This window comes from Salvia miltiorrhiza, chromosome 8 (genome assembly GCF_028751815.1).
Source record: "Salvia miltiorrhiza cultivar Shanhuang (shh) chromosome 8, IMPLAD_Smil_shh, whole genome shotgun sequence".
Taxonomy (NCBI): Eukaryota; Viridiplantae; Streptophyta; class Magnoliopsida; order Lamiales; family Lamiaceae; genus Salvia; species Salvia miltiorrhiza.
The window spans coordinates 21954987-21976471 of NC_080394.1; the positions used below are offsets into that span (position 1 = coordinate 21954987).

The following is a 21485-nucleotide window of genomic DNA, read 5'->3' on the forward strand; positions in this document are numbered from 1 at the left end:
TTCGAACCTGTGACCTCTTGGACAACAGGCAACCACCCCAACCACTAGGCCATCCCAAGGGGACATGGGTGTGTGTGTGTTGATCTAATTGTAAGACCATAAATAACAGCAACCATTCCAACCACCCAACCATCCAACCTCTTTAATATTTAATTAATTTCTCTCTCTTCCACATCATCCAACCACATCCAACCCAACCACATCTATTTTGAATGATTTATCCATGACCATCCAACCACCCAACCACAATGTTATCTATAATTATTTTTATTATAAATTTTAATCATTAATAATTATTTTTGTTAAAAATAATATATAAAATTATGATTAAAACAAGAAATTATAAAAAATTTAAAACTAAAATTCGAGTAATAACTATGAAATTAAAAGGCAATACAAAAATTACACAAACTAAATTAAAAATATAAATTACAATAATAACATTGCAATATTACAAACAAACTGTCGATACTAACAGACACAGAAAAATTATACATTCAATTTTCACGGCCAAACTTCTGCCAAATATGCTCGATCAAGTCATTTTTTAAAGCACTGTGAGCTTCTCTGTTACGAACTTGTGATCTATTTCTCATATAGCTAGAAAGACTTGCAATCCGTTCTGTAGAGAACTCAAAATTTGGATCTTCATTTTCTTCCACATCTCCACTCTGATTACTAAATCTTCTAGCTTCCATAAATTCTGCAGGATCACAATAATTTAGGTAAGTGTGCCTCTCATCTTCCACTATCATATTGTGCATAATGATGCAAGCTAACATCACTTTTTCCATCATATCACAATCCCACATAAGACATGGTCTTTTGATAAAATGAAAACGAGCCTGTAAAACACCAAATGCCCTTTCAACATCTTTTCGAGTAGCCTCTTGATGTTGGGCAAACAGTTGGTGCTTCCTAATCTGTGGACCATTAATAGATTTGACAAATACTGCCCATTGGGGATATATGCCATCAGTAAGATAATATCCCATATTCTTCTCGTGACCATTTACAACATAACTAACTTTCGGTGCTCGGCCTTCCAAGATGTCCTTGAACACAGGAGATTGTTCAAGCACGTTGATATCATTTCTGGAACCCGGAGTTCCAAAAAATGCATGCCAGATCCATAAATCTTGAGATGCAACTGCTTCCAAAATGATTGTCGCCTTACCATTTCTTCCTGCATATTGCCCTGCCCATGCAGTAGGGCAATTTTTCCATTCCCAATGCATGCAATCAATACTGCCCAACATACCTAGAAAACCTCGTTGTTCACCGACATGCAGCAAATATGATAGGTCTTCTTCATTTGGCTTTCTGAGGTATTCATCTCCGAAGTTGTTAATTACACCTTCAAAGAATTTTTCTACTGATCGTCTTATGGTTTGTGCACTCATTCAGAGGTATTCATCATGCAAATCTGCTCCGGTCCCGTATGCCAAGACTCTCATAGCTGCAGTACATTTTTGAATCGAAGACATACCTAAACGACCAGCCGCATCACGATTTTGTTGAAAAAATTGGTCGGTAGCAACGAGTTTGCTCATTATCCGTTCGAACAATGGCTTTCACATGCGAAATCTGGTTCGAAAAACTTCTGGAGTGTAGATCGGATCGTCAGAAAAGTATTGCTCGAACACACCTTCATGGCCCTTCTCACGTTGTCGTTCAATGAATCGTCGACGGGCTCTATTTGTGTGGTTTGTAGGTTGTAGGGATAGAGTTGGAATGCTGAAAGCAACTTCCTCTATCATGGAGTCAAGTGTTCGATTTCGTAATGTAAGGCGTTCATGCCATTCATCAAATTCGGTGAAGTCGAAAGGATCAAAGGTTGAACTTGAACTATCATCAAAGTTGTTATTTGACGACATTTTGGAAGTGTTGGTTGTATTGATGTAATTGAAATGTATAAATAGATTAAAAAGTAAGGCTATGCATCCTCACACTATCATGCATGTCACATTATCTCTGCACAAATTGTCTTTTACCCTGCGAATCACATGCACACTACTTTATCTCTGCACAAATTGTCTTTTACCCTGCGAATCACATGCACACTACTTTATCTCTGCACACAATTGTCTTATCATGCAGGTGGCATGCATGAGACCTTATCTCTGCAACCCCCAATTAATAAAGTAGGTCACATGCAATGAATTGCATAATACTGGAATTACATAATACTCAAATTACATAAACTGAACTCACACTAATTGCTGAATTAGTTAATACTGGAATTACATGAAATAAAACCACACAACAAATTACAACCATCATAACTAAGATTATCATGGGAACAGTTATGCCATAAGACGATATTTTAGAGATTCTTCTTCAGGAGACAAGTTGCTTTTACCCATCAAAGTGTTGAGTATATTCATTTTTGACACCATCAAATTTGATTGCATCCTCATATCACCCATCCTATTAATTGCTTCCACTTCTTTCTCACGTGTGATTCTCATTGCTTGAAGTTCGGCAGTGTATTCATCAGGGATAGCTGAATGTTGTGACACAGTGGCTTTTCCTTTCCTTTTTGCTTTCGCCTTTTCTCTACCTGCAGGGCGACGAATTGTTGAAGTTTCACTAACATGAGTTTCTGAGGTGGAGTCGTTTGGATCTTCAGCTTCTTCGGTGGTTCTAGATTTTTTTGAGCTGCCACGATCATCTTCAACACCAACATCATCATCATACTCAACTGCACGAGTACGATGACGTACAACACCCAATTTCAGTTCCACTTTGGATGATGACGCATGACTTTTTCAAAAACCTCTAGGTGTGTAAACTTAGTTTTCCCATAAAGTTTTTGAGCTTCCTTCTCAACGTCTGCATCAGATATGCCACTACTTTTTCGATCATATGCTTCTTTGTAGACAGCCACCCACTTGGTTACGTTTGTATTCAGCCTCTTGTAACGATTTCTCAGCGATTCAATGCTTCTTTTTTCGCCCATTAACCGGGAGTGGTCGGCTCGAGCTTCTTCATACATTTCAGAAATTTGTTTCCAAAACGTACCACCATTTTGATTAGTGCCAACAATTGGATTCGAGCTAGCGTTACACCAAGCATACATTAGCGCCAAGTCTTCTTGATCTGTCCATCCTTTTGGACCACCTGAATTGTTTGTGTCTGTAGGTTGGACATTTTCATGAGTGAGATTATTTGGAAACTGGGGGTTGGAATTGTTTTCAAAATCTTGGATATGAATATTATCAAGATTAGGATAATAATCTTGAGAATAATTTTGAGAGTTCATCATATTTGGAGAATTTGAGAAGAAATTTCTTGGGTCCATTGAGAAATTGATAAAAATGGGAGAAGAGAGGATTTTGAAGTGTGAAAAAATATTACAAATGTCTAGCCTATTTATAGAGAAAAAAAAGTTATATAAATATTTATATATATATATTTATAGGGTGTGGTTCTAGAGAGAACTACATTATTTGTGAGAACGGGAGAACCATCAAATCTAATGCATCCACTGTAAAAATTAATGCATTCGCTGTTAAAATTAATGCACTAAAAAAATAAATAAATAAATGCTCCCTTCAGGATTCGAACCCAGGATCTGCATTCATCCAACAAGATGATGCATCCACCGTAGATCTTGATGATCGAATGGCTGAAAATGGTTCTCCGGTCTTCTTTTATTTATGGTTCTTTCTTGAACCTCTCCCTATATTTATATATATATATATAAATATCATACTACTATATATAAATATCATACTACTATTTAAATTAAATTTATCACCAATAAAATGGTGACATGTGGACAAAAAAGTAGAGAGACCAGGTGGTCTCATCTCCATCGGCTGCAGACCGAGGTCGGTCTCTTCCAAAACTGAAGCAAAATTTTTTCTTTTTTTTTTTAATTGCTAATGTCTATGTGGCGGACGACCTCTTGGAGTTGTGGGCGCCGATATTCATGGTCTAAGTGGTCAATGCCTAAAATATGAGATTTTAAGTTTGAGTTCACCATGACATGATTCTTTTATTTATTTATTTAATTGTGTAATTTATCCAAAAAAAAGGTAAAAAAAATAAATAGAGTTGAATGTAGGGGCAAAACTGCAATAATCGAAAAGACAAATCTCCAATTAAGTTTGTGGGCAAAGCGGAGAAGGAAAGGAAGACTGCACAGCCTGAATATGGGTGGTAGTCGGAGTAGCTGCAGCAGCAGTGGGGAGGAAGACGGCGATGCCGACTGGATGGCCGCCATAAATTCGGTAACCTCCCCCGCCACGCACACCTCCAACGGCGCAACTCATCGAGACCAACATGAAAAGCACAAACCCCAAAATCTCAAGCATTACCAAATTAAGGTATTCTTCTTTTCCCCTAACAATTCTAATTTCCTCTATTTGACCATCTGTTAAGTTACTTAGCGCCAGTAAGAAGACACTGTTACTCTTTTTATGTCAGTTCGTATGATTATGCATATTAATTTTGATGAATGCTGCTTTTTTCCTGTTTGGGTTGATGATGGTTTTGGCAAAATGAGAATGCTAATGCTCTGTGCTTTGCACTCTGTTTGCTACATGGTTTGATTGTGAGCTTAGCAGTCCTGGCTTCTTTTACTGCAGTTTTATTTAATTCATACTTGCTGGATTTCTTTTATTTCACAAAATTAGAGAAATGCAATTCCTCAATTCTAGAATATGTTTCTTGGAAACATATACGCCTCATAAATTTTGTCTGCAAAGTGTTTGTTGGTGACTTGGATTCAATCACTACGCCTCTCTGATAAGTGTTTTTTTGAACATGCCTCTCTGATAAGTTATTTGTTGCTTATAAATTGGAAATGGCTGCTCAATTTCTGGGTTTTGGGGGCTTCTTGTGTGTGCTATAAATGTTCTGTCTACTTGTTGAGTTTTTATACTGTGTTTGGTTATCACTTGTAAAAGTTACTTCGGCAAAGAGTTGGGTTATGCATCTCTGTGGTCGAAGCTTGTGGCCCGAGTTTTAAAATGATGGAAGAGAAAAATTCCAGGTGTTGAAGTTAAGAGATTGCATCTTACTTGGCACAAAATGATACGACTTTCATGTGTAAGTGAATGACGAGTTCACTGTGCCAGGCAGGAAGGTTACTAGAAGACATCTTAGACAAGACTATCGAAATGGTCTCAGAAGAAGCTCTTATTGTCGAGGAAGACCCTGCAGCAGAAGATGCTGGAGTTCGACTTTTCAGAAACGCTCCTCATGGAATAGTGTTTGATCAAAGAGGTGAGAACATGCCAGCATGTCATTATTAGTATAATGCAGTCATCTTCTGCATGAGCTATTAAGAACCAAACAAGCTGAAATTGCATAACAATCTGTTCCATGGCATAATATTTGTTTCTTTTCTTCTTTTAATCAAATTTATTTCCTGATATTGCTGTATTTGTGTTACCAGCAGAGCTACATGGACCAACGAAGAAACCAAAAATTGTTCCTCGTGAAGAGCTTCATGAAAAATCAAAAAAGGTATGCGTATATACATTTGTTGTCAGTTATTCATCTAATTTCTCGTCTCCCATCTGTCCTAAGTATATTTTTCGAGTTCTTACAGTTCAGGAAGCAGCTTCAATCCGTAGCTGTTGATGGGGTGGACATAATTGCTGTAGCAAGTAGAGAATGCCAGAAGTCCTTAGCTAAACGCGAAGCTAGGGAAAGTGCTGCTAAGACAGCAGCAAAACAAGAGGAGGAGCGCGTGGCTGAGCTGAAAAGGATTAGGGGAGAAAGATGGCTTCCTTGTATAGCCAAAGAAATGCGAGTAAATGCTCAGTGTCGAAGATAGAGTTGATCATGGCCATTGATGTGCTGCTGTTAGACCGTTTCTCTTCTGATATGGAGATTTCATATTGTTGTGATCTCATCTCTCAAAGAAAATTAGTTTTGCTTGCCTACACCATTTTTAAGCTTCTTTTTTTACTTTCAGAATCTCATGCAGTATTTTGTGATGATTGTGCTAACGTCAGCTTGCTTTGAATGAAATGCATTGTTCCTTTGTTTTCCTATGAATATGCGAAAGTATTACCAATAATAGTTAGTTTGATACTATGTCTAAAACTTTACAATCTTTTATTAAAATTTGTTAAAAGTAGGTAGGGCATGGCTGGTATGCAGGAATGAAATGGTGATTTCTGCGTCCATTCTCAATCCTATGGCCGATAGCCTGATACAGTTTTTGTAATATCGTCATTCCCGATGGAATGTCTATTCCCATGCATATGGGATTAGCCATTCCTCCCCTCCCTCATGGTATTCTGTATTCCCACAGATATGAGATTACTCTATAATAAAAGTTACTAATATTTTTAATAATAATAATAATAAATAATAGTAAAATAATTTAATATTATTAATATAATAAAATAATTTTAATAATAATATAATATAATAAAATTAATAATAATAAATAAGTAAATAATAAATAATAGCAAAATATTAATATTCTTAATATAATAAATAATAATAATTGTAAAAAATAATAAAACAATTTTAATAATAAACAATAAAATACAATATTATAGTAAAAAATAATAAAATAATTTTAAAATAATAAAAAAATAATTAATAATAATAGAAAATAATAAATGATAATATAATAAAACAATGATAATAAAATAATTAAAATAAATAATAATAACAATAAATGAAATTAATAATCAAACAATAAATTAAACGTAAAATAATAATAATCATCATAATAATATTATTTATATATTAATTATATTATTATTATTATTATTATTATTATTATTATTATTATTGGTGAATTTTATTTCATTCTATCCATTACTTCTTGTAAATACCAACCATAGGAATCCTATATTTCATTCCATTGCCATTGTATTCCATTCTAAAATCCATTTTATTCCCTTCTAATTCTATTCTTACATACCAGCCATTACCTTAATATTACTTTATAATTACTAATAATCTCGATTGTGTGTATTCGTTATTTATGTTGTCATTATATTTGAGTTTTTGACCACCTGAAGGTGTAGTAAATTTGTCTTTGAAAGCATTTCAAACAACAATAACTCAATTAAGGTCAATGAGGTCTAATTTAAGTGGTAAAATTGAGGCACTCAAAGTATCTCATTTGTGAGAGATCTTAGGTTCAATTTTTTAACTCAATTGAGGTATTGTTTTCCTCTGTAATAAATACCTTCCTTTTGTGTATATACAACAATTACCAAGTTAAAGTAACTACACGGATAAATTATCCATAACAAGTGAACTAAATTGTGCTGAGTAATAAATCATAGGCGATAAATGAATCAAGTTATTCGAAGGTTGGCTCGATAAACGTTTGTTTAAACTCATTTAGTAGAGCTTGTTCGCTACACAAATTAAGTTTTAGTATAATAGTATTCAACTTGTTAGTTCATAAGCAAGTTCATTAAGTAATTCGATTATTAAATTATTTGTCTGATACTACTGATATTTATTAATTAGTGAACTTAAAAAATGTCCAAATTAAAATAACAAAAATAAAAACTATTCATTAGGATAAAAAAACAAAACTTAAGAATTAACTGCATTTACTATTTTACCCCTGCAATTCACAATCAGCCTATGACTTGGTTGTGAATTCTAACTTTCAAACTTCAATTCACAACCAACATATAGTACAGTTTTGAATTCTAGTTTAAAACTTTAAATCACAACTAAAACTATTACCATATGTAAATTCTAGTTTTAAATCTTGAATTCACAACGAAACTATATTGAATTGTGATTTCTAATTTTTTGAAACTCAAATTCACAACGAATCTATGTTCGAGTTGTGAATTAATCGCTAATTTAAAATTAATTGTGAATTTATGAACAACAACAATTCAAACTTCATTAAAACATTCGATTATAAAAAGAAAATACTTTTAAGTGTTAAATCTGTATATCAATTGATAATCGATGACAAAACAACATTTAATATACAAAAATCACATAGCTTTCTATTAAAACAATGAAAAATCCATATTTCCTCATTTTTTGATCCTTATTGGATTCCCTTGGTGCAATCTGTGGGCAAAAAGCTGACTTCCTTGTTCATAAGATGATATCCAATGTGATAATTCATGTGAAGTTGTAGCTCCTCAAGATGTGACAACCTCTTCCCGTGCTTGGCTACAGCATCAACTCTGGACCTGGAGGAACTCATGGGCAGCATCAATGTAATTTAAGGGTATAAATGTATTTTTACACAATTTTATTTTTGTTTATATTAGAATGAATAATTTCATGTATTCTCAGAAAATAATGAATGTATTATATTATTGTTTATATAATAATCTATTTTATTAAAAAAACATGTTTGGAACATATATCTACTTAGAAGAGTCGATAAAGCATTTGATAAATAAATCTTAAGCTTTGAGCGATGACAACTAGAGCCCTAACAAAGAAAAAAGTATATTAATTATAGAAGCAGAAAAATAATATTACGGCCCAAAACAAGAGCCCAAAAATGAAGTCCAAACAAGGCACTACATCTATAAGTATATAAGAGCAGAGTGCAAAACCCTAACCCTCCTCTGCGAAAATCAAATTCCCAAATTTCATCTCATCTCATCCCGGCGGCGAAAATGAAGTACAACCCACGCGTGTCGTCCTCCCGCCGCAAGAGCCGGAAGGCCCACTTCACGGCGCCGTCGAGCGTGCGGCGCGTGCTGATGAGCGCGCCCCTCTCTGGCGACCTCCGGTCCAAGTACAACGCGCGATCGATGCCGGTGCGCAAGGACGACGAGGTGCAGGTGGTCCGCGGCACCTACAAGGGGCGCGAGGGCAAGGTCGTCCAGGTCTACCGCAAGAAATGGGTGATCCACATCGAGCGCATCACCCGCGAGAAGGTGAACGGCTCCACCGTCAACGTCGGCATTCACCCCTCCAAGGTCGTCATCACCAAGCTCCGCCTCGACAAGGACCGCAAGTCGCTCCTTGACCGCAAGGCAAAGGGCCGCGCCGCCGCCGACAAGGACAAGGGAACCAAGTTCACGGCCGAGGATATCATGCAGACCATCGATTGATAGGTTTCCATTTTATTTAAGCTTTTTGTTTATTGTTGTTTTTTGGGGCAACTATGCTATACTTTTATGGATGGTTAAATGATTTTGTTTTTTGTTGTTTTAATGCAAGGCTCATAGTTACGCACCTTTATTTATTGGTTCATTTTTCTTGCTTGTGGTTAATGTTGTTTGGTTTTTTGTTTATGCATGAATGGTATCCTAGAGGCAAGTTTTAGTTGAAGCAATGAGGAGTTTTGTTTGTGCAAATGTGAAATTGGGTGATATTTTGCACCTTAAATCAGTACTGGTTTGTGATGCGCTCTCTGTTTTAAATACAATCTTTCTTCATTTATTTTTGTGTGGTAGTTCACTTTTAACTTTTGAACTCTAAACTTGTTATGATATGCCACTGTTAGATTACAATTAGCATCCATATTTTTTTTTTGATAAATTACTCAATTAAATAAAGAAATTTAATGATCTCCACAGCGGTGCCTGAACTTTTTGAGCATTAACCTCCAACTGACGCACACATTGGCATCCCTGTTTAATTGACGCACACATTAGCATCCCTATTTAATTTGCAGTGTGGGTGTAAGTAGGTCAAATCTAGTTTTTTGCTCGTTTTTTTAGAATTTATTATAATAAAATTAACAGATAAATGTTACACCTTTTTTGTACATTTAAAGCTCACTTATTTATATAGGAGAATTTTTCGTTAAGAAACACTGAACATTAATTAAGAAAATGAATCAAATTTGGAGATAATCATTACCTTTCATATTTGACTCCGTTAAGAAACTTCATTTTTTTTGCACATTACTCCGTACTATTTACTGATATTATGCATCTCAAAGTTGAAATTAAAATAATTTACTTTCCAGCAAATATGAGCTAGTTACCTTCCATTATAAGAGTTACAGCAAAAAAAATTACATTTTCTGAATCCTTCTCATTTCTAATGTGGATAGTAACAATTTTTGAAAATGGTAAGATCGTAGGCAATAGAAGATGACTGAATTCGTAAGATGCATTTTCTGTAGGTATTTTCGGATGTATGAAATGCCTAGTGAATCTCTTCAAACAAGCTATCAAGTATCGACTTCAACAATTAGGTTTTCAAACCGCTAACCATTCCACAATTCGATTTAAAGTCAAAACTTCCAAGGATTCATACTTCTGAATACACTTTCAAAATGCCTCAATATACCCGTCATTTTTCACATGAGAAAAACATGCTTTTTTTTAGCATGCATATAGAATCCTCAACAAACACATTAAAACGGGACGGCAATACAGAATAATCAACCTATTTAAATGGTTCAACGTGAGAAGCAAACACACAAGTTGAAAGGCTTAAGAGAAACATTAGGAAGTAGAGAAATGAAACGTGAAATTGATGAATCTAAAAGTGAAATTCTCTTACAGGATTCTTCCACCACAAGCATACTCCCATTTGCACCATCTTTTCCTTTCAGTTCTGAATTCTGATGTAAAAGAAGTTGCAGAATGGGAGTAATGATTTGTAACAAACACAATACACAGAAAGACAAACGAAGAAGGCATCAACCCTACCACATCCTCTTCTTCCAGATGACAGCACAGAAATACGAAAATACTCAATCCCATGAATCAAGCTTCGCTCCCCCTTTGTAAAATGAGCCCAAAATCGTTGAATTTAAAGAATGCTTCTCATGTCAAAAAGCCTCAAGAAGAAAGACACAGTAGGCAGTTCAAAACCCACAAAACATCATAGAATTTCCCCGCGCATCAATGCATGATGATGTGTCAATTGCTGGGGACAGTAAATTTCTGAAACTACTTATTTGGCAACCTTTTCCAATGCAACCTCAAAAGTTCAAACAAGTACAGCATTCAAATGCAAGATGGTTAATCTAGGAGCTTTCAAGGCTTCAGAGCGAGCGACACACCAAATTTGGGGGTCTTGTCCAAGGACTTGGTGTCGAATTCGCTGGATATGGTCACAAGAGATTTGCGAATGACCTCATGCTGCAAAGTAGCCGCTAGTGTACCGTGATTATTAAGCTTCACTTTCACTAGTGTCAGGCTGTCAACAGCGCAAGATCCTCCCACTGTAAATGTGTTCTCGTTTGTAGAGAATTTTCGGGTGATTTCTCCCACAGCAGCACTCCTCTTCAATTCATCAAGGTAGTGTATGTATGATGCCTTTATGGTATCTCCTTTGTCACCCCTACATGGACAAGGGAAAAGGGGCTAACCTTTTCAGCTTTAAAAGAAGAAGAGCAAAATATCTACAAGATTATCGAAGTTGGGATGTCAGCCATCAAAGCAAGTGACAACTTACAGAATTACTGAAGCAGATGAATCTGGTTTTGTCACAGTGATGCCAGCCGTGTATTTTGTTAATTTTCCGGAAGTGGTTTCATAACCTGCCTCTGCACCCAAAGCAAAGGTGGGAGTACCAAGGGTAACTGAGAAATCAAGTGGAGGAGTTTGGTTCAGACCAACAGCTGCAGTGAGGGATGCATGAGGATGGAAGTACTGAAATTCCAGCTGTAAGAAAACGGAAAATATATTAGTATAATGCAACATCTCAAGGTCACTTGCTCAGAAAAATGGGGGACAGCAGACCTTTCCAGACTCATAATTGGGAAATTTCAGGTTGGCAATGGTTTTTGATGAGGGAATAATGTCAGCAACAGTAAAAGTGGCTGAGATCTGCAGAGAGAAAACGAGAGATAAGAGTAAGTTGCAATGAAGCAGGAATTTTTATGTGAAAGAAGTTATAAATTAATGTCACATACATTTGACTCTGTATCAACTTTCAGATCAGTAGAAGTATTCCTATATACGTACTGAACTCCCACATCACCAGATGAATACCCTCCTTTTTTCACTGTGGATGTTGTGAGAGCCTGCAATGAGGAAGTATAATGGAAATTACATTTTCACATAATCAGACCAAAGAACAGAGACAGTCACAAACGACAGATAATTCGTATGTTGATAAAGCTGTCACAAGCAAAGAAAAACCAATAGGAGAAGGCATCCATAAGGTGTAAACCTCAAGGCAATGCATTCAAGACAGGATAACTAATTTATAATAACAATAAAATGACTATATCAGCTTAAACTATTCTCAATTAAAAGCTCTATTATCTACTCTCATATGATCTAATGTCCTATACCAAACTATAGACATCTCAAGCATATTGAAAATATCAATAGGTCATGTATGGAACGTATATTATCAATAGCAGAGTTTACTTAATGTTGAAGTACGCAAGTGCCTGAGCACTAAAACCTGATTATTGCATCATATTGTTACTTTAATATGCAAATGCTAACTTTTGGTCATGACTCAAAACAATGAGATACAAGATAAAACCTAAAAATTATGTTTCTCAATCGCTGTTTACAGTCTAGAATACATAAAATGCTAGCATTGTTTCCTACATGCATGATTTATAAAGGCAGACGGTGGGTTACCAAACAAAAACAAGGAAAGAAGTTATATTTAGAGAGAGACTATGAGCTTTATAAAATAAATTTCTCACAAAGGATGAATGGGTAAAAAAAAAGTAGTCAGCCTTCAACTAAAGTTCTAATCTATAAGGTATTTTGTCACACAAACCTATTCATACAGAAAAAACAGGAAATGCTAATTAAATTAGTTTAGTCAAACTCGGGTTACATATGAAAATACAAAATTTAGAAACTCCCTAAGGAGAAAAGCACCCGTGGATCAATTGTTTAAAATAGATGGCATAGATTCTGCGAAAGAGAGGCTTTGCCACATAATATTAACTAATACTATCATCTTTAAGATATTTGGCTATTCATTACTTTCATCCTAAACCTTCTGCGTCTTACTTTACTAACTGATATGAAAGGCATACATCTGAGTACTTACTAAATAGAAGAATATTTAGTTAAAGTTTAAAGGAGAAATTGGTTAGGGAACATCCATAAGAGCATCTCCAATGGGGGTGCCAAAGGAGATGCATCCCCATGAAATATTGTTGGGGGTGTTAACTATGGGGAGGTATGTAGAGGAGCGAGGAGAGAGGGGATGTGTTATTGCCTCCTCTGATAGTGGGTGGAATAGAGTTTTTTATTATTATTTTTCTTATGTTAACTTTCAACTTTTTAAATTTTTGCATTTCACTCCACTTTTAACTACTTTTAATTTCCCAACAGTTTTCGTTCTTTTACTTTTTTTCGTTTTTTATTATATTGTCCTTTAACAATTGGGGGTCTCAATTTTGTTATATTATTTTTATATTACTTAAAAGTAATTATCAAATTAATTTATATTTAATTATAAAGAATAAATGTAAAATTTAAATTAAATATGAATGAATATTGAGTGAGTTAAAAATGAATTCATAATGATGTCAGCAAAAACTTGAGGATGAGGAGGTATTGTTGAGGGTGAAAATAGAAGTAGGGGAATATGGTGATGTGTTTGAGATGATGTCAGCAAAAACCTTAAAATGGGGTTGCACCATTGGAGATGGTCTAAGTAAGTGACTTATCAACATCCTACACGAGCATATCAGAAAAATCATTTTGTAAAAGTCTATAGAAACACTCAACCACAAACTCATTACAATGTCACAAACATACGACCATGAATATACCATCAGATAATTGAAGAAAAAAGCAACTGATAGTAAATGCAGGAGTTTCAACCAGATAAACTTACACTATTAATGGAGTCAACCATAAAAAAGAATTAAAAACCAGGGGCGCATTATAGATGAAAATATAAACTTTCAGAAATCATATTACAACATCCTATCGTTAATCACCTATGAAACAAGAGCTAGAAATGAAGAGGAACAATCGCTGCTCATAAATAATGAAACCTGAGTGTGCTAATAAATAATGCGGAGACAGCTTATACTATTCAACTAAAAGGTGCGACACCGTTTTAACTCTTAGAGCCAAGTCAGATATAAATAAAAAAAGAAGAGACGCAGCAATCTTACTGAGCTTGATTGTTTAATGAAATATCCACAATAAACTATTTAGAATGATTTTAGCACAAATACAACATATAAATCAGTTCACCACCCTGAACGATACTCTTAAATCCAAAACCAAATAAGACTAGAATGCAATTATTAGAAGAGAGTTATTTCCATGGCGTTGATGATTTCCTATATCCACTCACGGACTACAGCAGAAAACTAATCCCGTTATTACTAATTCTAATCGATTTCTGATCAACTTCTACAAGTGCAAATGCTCCAGCGAAGAGTTGAAGGTTGAAACCCTAAAATACAACCAGCCAATTGATAATTCCGAAATCAATCGAATTAAACAAAAAACAGTAATCTGAGACGCTAATTGAAACTAACACTAAGCACATCATATATTGAATTGAAAAGGCTGCATAAAATCGTACCACTCCAGATTCACTGTAGGTGGAGACGGAAAATTTGTGATCAGACAGATAATCTCTAGTCAGCAGATCTACAAATCAACATCATATAAAATCAACAAATCTCACATAACTATTTTGAAGGGAAAAAGAAAAACGCGTATCAAACTAAACCAAAATGCCGGATCCACAATCAATTGACCTTTGGCTTTCTTGCCGATATCTGTGAAGAGTCCCGGCCCCTTGCTCATTTTCAGTTCTTCTCAATTTATTTCACAAATTAGAGTGGCTGCGAAAAGTGAGAGTGAATCGAGAATCCCTGCGAACAGAAAATAGGGGGAGAGAGATTTGGAGGGGCTTTTTTGGTGGTGAAGGCGTAGTGTTGAGGAATTTTTCGAAATTGACAAATGATTTTCATGGGATAATATTGACCATTGATTTATATGTTGACGCTCAGTATTTGAGATCGATGGGCCTTGATCTCGTCAAATAGTAATGCGGAGGAGATGGTGGTTGTGATGCTACCCCCATCACAGGCAGGTCAACGTAGAGCATCCACATAGTTGCTGACTGCTGTGAATTTGGAATGCTAGCTAGCTAGGATTTAACTCATCTCATTTATTCTTCAAAAAAAAAAAAAAAAAACCATCTGATTTAACAAAGTAACAGTACGGGAAATTACATTTATTCAAAAAAATGAATAAATTACATTTATTCATTTTGTTAAGTTTTATACGGGAAATATCTAATTTTTATGAATATGTATATATGGACAAAATTCGACTTTTTGCAAAGTATCCCTATATACAAAATTCAGTGACAAAATAATGAGTCATCTCACTAAATTATTAGGTGAAATGACGTTATTTTATTAAGTAAGTGAACAAAAATATTTTAACTAAAAATTCGATGGAGTAACTCATCATTCTGTTATCGAATAATGGGACAATTTTTGCAAAAAAACTAAAAATTATAAGTATTTAAATAGGAAACGATAATTTGGGACATTTTTTAAAACATGTATTCCATTATTAGACCTTATTTCATTTGGGTCTAACTAATTAAATTAAGAGTAAAATTTTGAATTAGTCAAAATGAAGCATAAAACACAATTTATGGCCACATATTGAAAAAATATAAAATTTGGCCATTTTTATTGATTTTGACGTTTTTACCCTTAATGGGATGGATCGGGTAGGATCAGGTGCGCGGGTCGGGTTAGACACTTATGGCACTATTAGTGCCATAAGTGCCAAGATTTTACTTTGGTTTTATTTTGGATTTCCGTTGGCACTTATGACAATGTTATAGTGCCATAAGTATCAATGGAAATCCAAAATAAAACCAAGTAAAATAGTCATTTTGGCACTTATGGCACAAATAATGCCATAAGTGTCATACGTGCAACAGAAACAACAGTAATAGAATCAAGAAATCATAAATGGATCATCTAAACCCTAAATAGAACATCTAAACCCTACGGAGAAGTGTTTAAAATGCCAACACAAATTCAAAATAAAACCAAGTAATAAAATGATGCGTATGACACTTATGGCTCTATTAGTGCCATAACTCGTAAGTGCCATACGCGCAGCGGGTGCTGACTTTTCCCCGCGAACGCGCAACTCAGCCATAAGCTTCCAGCAGTCGCGTAATCACCCCAACGGCCGAGTAAAAATGGCAAATTAGGCATACCACCTAATTAATGGTCATATTTTGATGTTTTAAGATTAAGGGCCAAAAATTAATTTTCAATCTTTATTATGACTATTTGACTACATTATTTCTTAAATTATTAAATTATTGGGTGATTAGAGATTGGGGGCTATAGAGCAAATTAGTTATGAATAGAATCACCTTAAATGATTGATAAACTTAAATATTGGTGGGCCTGTCAGCTAGTAATATGTTGGAGTAATTATTACATTGCTTCTTGAGTCTGCAGAACTATTTTAATTATTTTTAGAATTGGCCTATAAAATTATCCTAATTTTTTTTAGGGACAAAATTATCCTAATTTAACATATACTTACGTAAAATTATCTTAGACCTATATTACTTTAAAAAAAATAGGATTTATATTATTTTAGTAATCAAAATTTATTTACCTATTAGTATGGATAGAATTATGATTAATGCAAGAATTATAATTATTGCAGTTTAAGTTTTAGTCTAATTACTCTGGTATTTACTGAAAATTTCACTAGTTCTATGCTATAATTAAATAATAATGTCTATTTTATACCACAACTTCCCAATAGAAACTACTGCCTTTGGACCAACAAAAATGTTGTTTAAACACAATCTATTAATACCTTACTCATTCTAAAAGAATACATATTAGAATTTTCTAGGAAAGAGTAATAACTTTCTTCTTATTTATCGAGTTGAGTTAATTTATAGTGAAAGTTAAATATAAGAAAGGAAGTGAAGGAATAATTCAGAGTTCCATGTATCATCAAATTATGATTAAGTGAGCTTTCTTATATAAAAATCAAAGTTTAAATTACGTTATAATTAAATAAAATATAGTTAAGAAATATATGAACTATTGTGATTGCCTATCAATTTTAAGATTTATGTATGATACATATTTAACACTTATAGTTATTTTGATTGAATTTGAATCATGTTTTATCCAAATGTTAGACTTAATTAGTGTACACGAGGGACCTTAGATCGGTCTAGCATATCGGCCGGTATTTATTTATTTAAACATATCGTTAAATTTCAATATATATCATGCATCACACGAACGAACATACAATATAAAGATGCAACACCCATTTCTTTTGGCGGGGCACATTCTAAAATTTGTAAGATTATAAACAAAAATTGTGAAGTAATTACCCCATATTGATAGAAAAGAAAATAGCGTATAAGTAACAGACATGAAAAGTGTAGGTTTGACTTGTATGAATGAGATGAGATGTTCCGTTATATATAGTATTTATTGCAGGAATAAATGTAGAAATACGCCGCATTTTACGTTCAAACAGAAAAGAGAAACCGTTGTTCGGTGATCAGCAATTAGAGAATAAGTTTGTTTCCATTTTTGAGGAATGCTTAATCTGTGAGAAGCAAAATCAGAAAAATGGAGAGTTTATTGAGCGACAAATGGGACGTGCAGCACAAGCATGCGCCGGAGGAGGTGTTGCAGCGGTGGAGGGGCCTCTGCGGCGTCGTGAAGAACCACAAGCGCCGCTTCCGATTCACGGCCATCCTCTCCAAACGCTACGAGGCTGCCGCCATGCGCAAAACCAATCACGTAATCCACTTTGAAATTACATGACATTTTCTCCATCTTCATGTCTCTTATTATCTGGTTTGATTTCAGGAGAAGTTCAGAGTGGCAATCCTCGTATCGAAAGCCGCATTTCAGTTCCTACAGGGTGAGTTTTCCTCCTAACAATTCTTCCTCGTTTTCTGCCAACCTTAGACGAATGAATGATCTAAACTTTTTCAGGCATGCAGCCGAGCGACGACGATTACACCGTGCCTCAACAAGTCCAGGATGCCGGTTTCCAGATCTGTGCAGAAGAGCTGGAATCCATCGTGGAGGGCCATGACCTCAAGAAACTCAAGCTCCACGGGGGCGTCACCGGCGTTGCCGACAAGCTCGCCACTGACTGCTCCACGGGCATCCCCAGCGACGATGGCGAGTCCCTCAACCGCCGGCGCCAGGTGTACGGCACCAACACCTTCCAAGAGAGCGAGCCCCAGAGTTTCTGGATGTTCGTTTGGGAGGCTCTTCACGACATGACACTCATGATCCTTGGTGCCTGTGCGCTGGTCTCCCTCGTCGTCGGCATACCAACTGAAGGATGGCCTAAAGGAGCCCAAGACGGCATCGGCATTGCCGCCAGCATCTTGCTCGTCGTGTTCGTGACAGCCACCAGTGACTACCAGCAGTCGCTTCAGTTCAAGGATTTGGACAAGGAGAAGAAGAAGGTCTCTGTTCAAGTCACCAGAAACGGCTACCGGGAGAGGATGTCCATCTACCAACTCCTGCCCGGTGATATCGTGCATCTCTCCATTGGTGATCAAGTCCCTGCCGATGGCCTCTTTCTCTCAGGGTTCTCCGTTTTGATAGATGAGTCCAGTTTAACCGGAGAGAGTGAGCCCGTCATGATCAGCCTCGAACGCCCTTTCCTTCTCTCTGGAACAAAGGTTCAAGACGGGTCCTGCAAGATGCTGGTGACCACAGTTGGGATGAGAACCCAATGGGGTAAGCTGATGGCCACCTTGAGCGAGGGAGGAGACGATGAGACGCCGCTGCAGGTCAAGTTGAACGGAGTGGCAACCATCATTGGAAAGGTGGGGCTCTTGTTTGCTGTGGTGACCTTTGCTGTGCTGGTGCAGAAGATGATGAGCCGTAAATGGGGTGAGGGGACAACCACAATATGGTCGGGAGATGATGCTCTTGAACTGTTGGAGTATTTTGCTATTGCTGTCACCATTGTTGTTGTAGCAGTACCTGAAGGCCTGCCTCTAGCTGTGACGTTGAGCCTTGCCTTCGCCATGAAGAAGATGATGAACGATAAGGCATTGGTGCGCCACCTTGCTGCTTGTGAGACCATGGGATCAGCCACCAATATCTGCAGTGACAAAACAGGGACTCTAACAACCAACCGTATGACTGTGGTGAAATCTTGCATCTCCATGGTTGTCAAGGATTTGAGCATTGAAGCAAGTGTTTCTGAAATGCGCTCTCAGCTCCCAGAATCTGTGTTGAAGATTCTGCTTCAATCAATCTTCAACAATACAGGTGGAGAAGTAGTGGTGAGCAGGGACGGGAAGCAAAAGATTCTTGGAACTCCAACAGAGGCAGCTATTCTCGAGTTAGGCCTGTCGTTAGGAGGGGATTTTCAGGCACAGAGACAGCCACACAAAGTAGTGAAACTGGAGCCCTTTAACTCCACAAAGAAGCGAATGGGTGTGGTGCTGGAGCTGCCAGAAGGAGGTCTGAGAGCTCATACGAAAGGTGCCTCGGAGATAGTCTTGGCTGCCTGCGACAAGGCCATCAACTCAGATGGCGAAGTTGTACCACTGGATGAGGCATCCATCAATCATTTGAAGACAGCAATTGATGAGTTTGCAAACGAGGCTCTTAGGACGCTGTGCCTCGCCTATTTGGAGCTTGAAAACGGTTTCTCTGCTAGTGATGACATTCCAACCTCGGGATACACCTGCATAGGAATCGTGGGAATCAAAGACCCTGTGCGCCCTGGAGTCCCCGAGTCCGTTGCACTGTGCCGTTCAGCTGGTATATGTGTAAGGATGGTTACCGGAGATAACATCAATACTGCCAAAGCTATTGCTAGAGAATGTGGGATACTTACTGATGATGGCATTGCGATAGAAGGTCCAGTTTTTCGCGAATTGAGTATGGAGGAGTTGCACCAACTAATTCCCAAAATCCAGGTAAAAGAAAAGTCTGTTTCTGTAGGAGGTGCCATGGTTTCTCAAGTAGCGCTCTAATCCTTCGTTTTAGGTGATGGCTCGTTCTTCACCAATGGACAAGCATACATTGGTCAAACACTTGAGAACTACATTTGATGAAGTTGTGGCTGTCACTGGTGATGGCACGAATGATGCTCCTGCACTTCACGAAGCAGATATTGGACTTGCAATGGGCATTGCTGGGACTGAGGTAACATGAATCCCACTCTTTTCTGTAATTCCAATCATTATTTGAGTTTTAAACAGGTTCTGTGAATGATTTCAGGTAGCCAAAGAGAGTGCCGATGTCATAATTCTAGACGACAATTTCTCCACAATCGTGACAGTAGCCAAATGGGGGCGCTCAGTCTATATAAACATTCAAAAGTTTGTGCAGTTCCAGCTCACTGTTAATGTCGTTGCACTGGCCGTCAACTTCTATTCAGCTTGCCAGACTGGTGAGAAACATTCTGCATATCTCCTTATACATAGTCTTTCAAAGATAATTCTTCATCAGTCAAACGATGCTACTTTCAGGAAGTGCTCCCCTTACAGCCGTTCAGCTCCTGTGGGTGAATATGATAATGGACACTCTTGGTGCACTTGCACTTGCAACTGAGCCTCCTAACGACGAACTGATGAAGAGACCTCCTGTTGGGAGAAAGGGAAACTTCATTAGTAATGTCATGTGGAGGAACATCTTAGGACAGTCGATCTATCAGTTCCTCGTGATCTGGTTCCTTCAGAAGCATGGGAAGACTTTCTTCTTCCTCCATAGCCATGTTGACTCCAACTTGGTGCTAAACACGATTATCTTCAACACATTTGTTTTCTGCCAGGTAATCTTCATAGTTAATCATCCCTGTGATGATTGTTCCAACTTGCATTAGCTGCTTCCAACTAATGTTTACGTTGCAGCTGTTCAATGAGGTGAACTCGAGAGAAATGGAGAAAGTCGATGTGCTCCGAGGCATACTGGACAACTATGTCTTCGTGTTAGTTTTAGGTTCTACTGTGCTATTCCAGATCATTATCATCCAATACCTTGGCACATTTGCAAGCACCACGCCTCTCACATTCATGCAATGGTTCTTCAGCATTTTTATTGGATTCTTGGGAATGCCTATTGCTGTCTTTTTGAAGAGACACGTTCCCGTCCAACCTTAGTAAATCATGCATAACATACCTTAATATCTGTTGCTGTCTGAGCCACCAGTCGTTGCATGAAGATGTGGCTGTCACCTGTAATATTGATATCATTCCAAAGGAAAAAAAGACATGACGGATTCAAATCCTGCAATCATCAGCTGCATATATTACAATACACGCCCAAATGACCAGAAGCAACTCGGATATAAAGATCCCTCACAGAAGCAGCCAATAGCTTAAGCAAAAGTAGGTAGACAATCATAGAAAAGATAATATGTACTCAATTTGCATTCAGATTAGCATACGGCAAAAAATGCTCAAAAGTTCACAGTGCACACTTGTACCGCTTGAAATACAGATGGGACAAATAGAATCTGTTTAGAAGCAAAGTTCATACTGTACAGCTAGATATCAGTTCATCATGCTATAACTAAAGGCCTTTTTCACCTTTCAGAAAGAGCAGTGTTTCACATTTTGCACATTGCAGTTAAGACAACTACGAGCCAGAATGTTTT

General features: G+C 36.7%; 6 protein-coding genes across 8 annotated transcripts; 3 read left to right on the plus strand and 3 right to left on the minus strand.

Annotated features, from left to right (window-relative positions):
- Positions 1-497: 497 nt before the first annotated feature.
- On the minus strand, positions 498-1403 carry LOC130998192 (uncharacterized). Its single transcript, XM_057923623.1, has one exon. It carries the CDS (start codon positions 1401-1403, stop codon positions 498-500), a length of 906 nt encoding a protein of 301 aa, XP_057779606.1.
- Positions 1404-2306: 903 nt separating this feature from the next.
- LOC130998193 (glutathione S-transferase T3-like) lies at positions 2307-3304 on the minus strand. The gene is made up of 2 exons (XM_057923624.1): positions 2761-3304; positions 2307-2704 (listed from the first exon to the last, which is right to left on the minus strand). The coding sequence occupies exons 1-2, from the start codon at positions 3302-3304 to the stop codon at positions 2307-2309; spliced, it is 942 nt and encodes a 313-aa protein (XP_057779607.1).
- Positions 3305-3943: 639 nt separating this feature from the next.
- LOC131001850 (uncharacterized) lies at positions 3944-6011 on the plus strand. Of its 2 annotated transcripts, none has more exons than XM_057928471.1 (4): positions 3944-4334; positions 5088-5235; positions 5408-5478; positions 5564-6011. In XM_057928471.1, the coding sequence occupies exons 1-4, from the start codon at positions 4161-4163 to the stop codon at positions 5789-5791; spliced, it is 621 nt and encodes a 206-aa protein (XP_057784454.1). In that variant the 5' UTR covers positions 3944-4160; the 3' UTR covers positions 5792-6011. The 2 variants fall into 2 exon arrangements, with proteins under 2 accessions (XP_057784454.1, XP_057784455.1); XM_057928472.1 differs by having other exon boundaries at positions 5411-5478.
- A 2408-nt stretch (positions 6012-8419) lies between these two features.
- Positions 8420-9159, plus strand: LOC131001852 (60S ribosomal protein L26-1-like). The gene has a single exon (XM_057928475.1). The coding sequence runs from the start codon at positions 8589-8591 to the stop codon at positions 9027-9029; it is 441 nt and encodes a 146-aa protein (XP_057784458.1). The 5' UTR covers positions 8420-8588; the 3' UTR covers positions 9030-9159.
- A 1225-nt stretch (positions 9160-10384) lies between these two features.
- LOC131001851 (mitochondrial outer membrane protein porin 2-like) lies at positions 10385-14951 on the minus strand. The gene is made up of 6 exons (XM_057928474.1): positions 14582-14951; positions 14404-14471; positions 11795-11905; positions 11622-11708; positions 11335-11543; positions 10385-11220 (listed from the first exon to the last, which is right to left on the minus strand). Exons 1-6 carry the CDS (start codon positions 14628-14630, stop codon positions 10914-10916), a joined length of 831 nt encoding a protein of 276 aa, XP_057784457.1. The 5' UTR covers positions 14631-14951; the 3' UTR covers positions 10385-10913.
- A 2329-nt stretch (positions 14952-17280) lies between these two features.
- LOC131001854 (calcium-transporting ATPase 2, plasma membrane-type-like) lies at positions 17281-21427 on the plus strand. 2 transcript variants are annotated; one of them, XM_057928477.1, is made up of 7 exons: positions 17283-17647; positions 17717-17771; positions 17846-19803; positions 19874-20032; positions 20108-20279; positions 20359-20660; positions 20740-21427. In XM_057928477.1, exons 1-7 carry the CDS (start codon positions 17474-17476, stop codon positions 20986-20988), a joined length of 3069 nt encoding a protein of 1022 aa, XP_057784460.1. In that variant the 5' UTR covers positions 17283-17473; the 3' UTR covers positions 20989-21427. The 2 variants fall into 2 exon arrangements, with proteins under 2 accessions (XP_057784461.1, XP_057784460.1); XM_057928478.1 differs by having other exon boundaries at positions 17281-17771; positions 17854-19803.
- Positions 21428-21485: the final 58 nt, after the last annotated feature.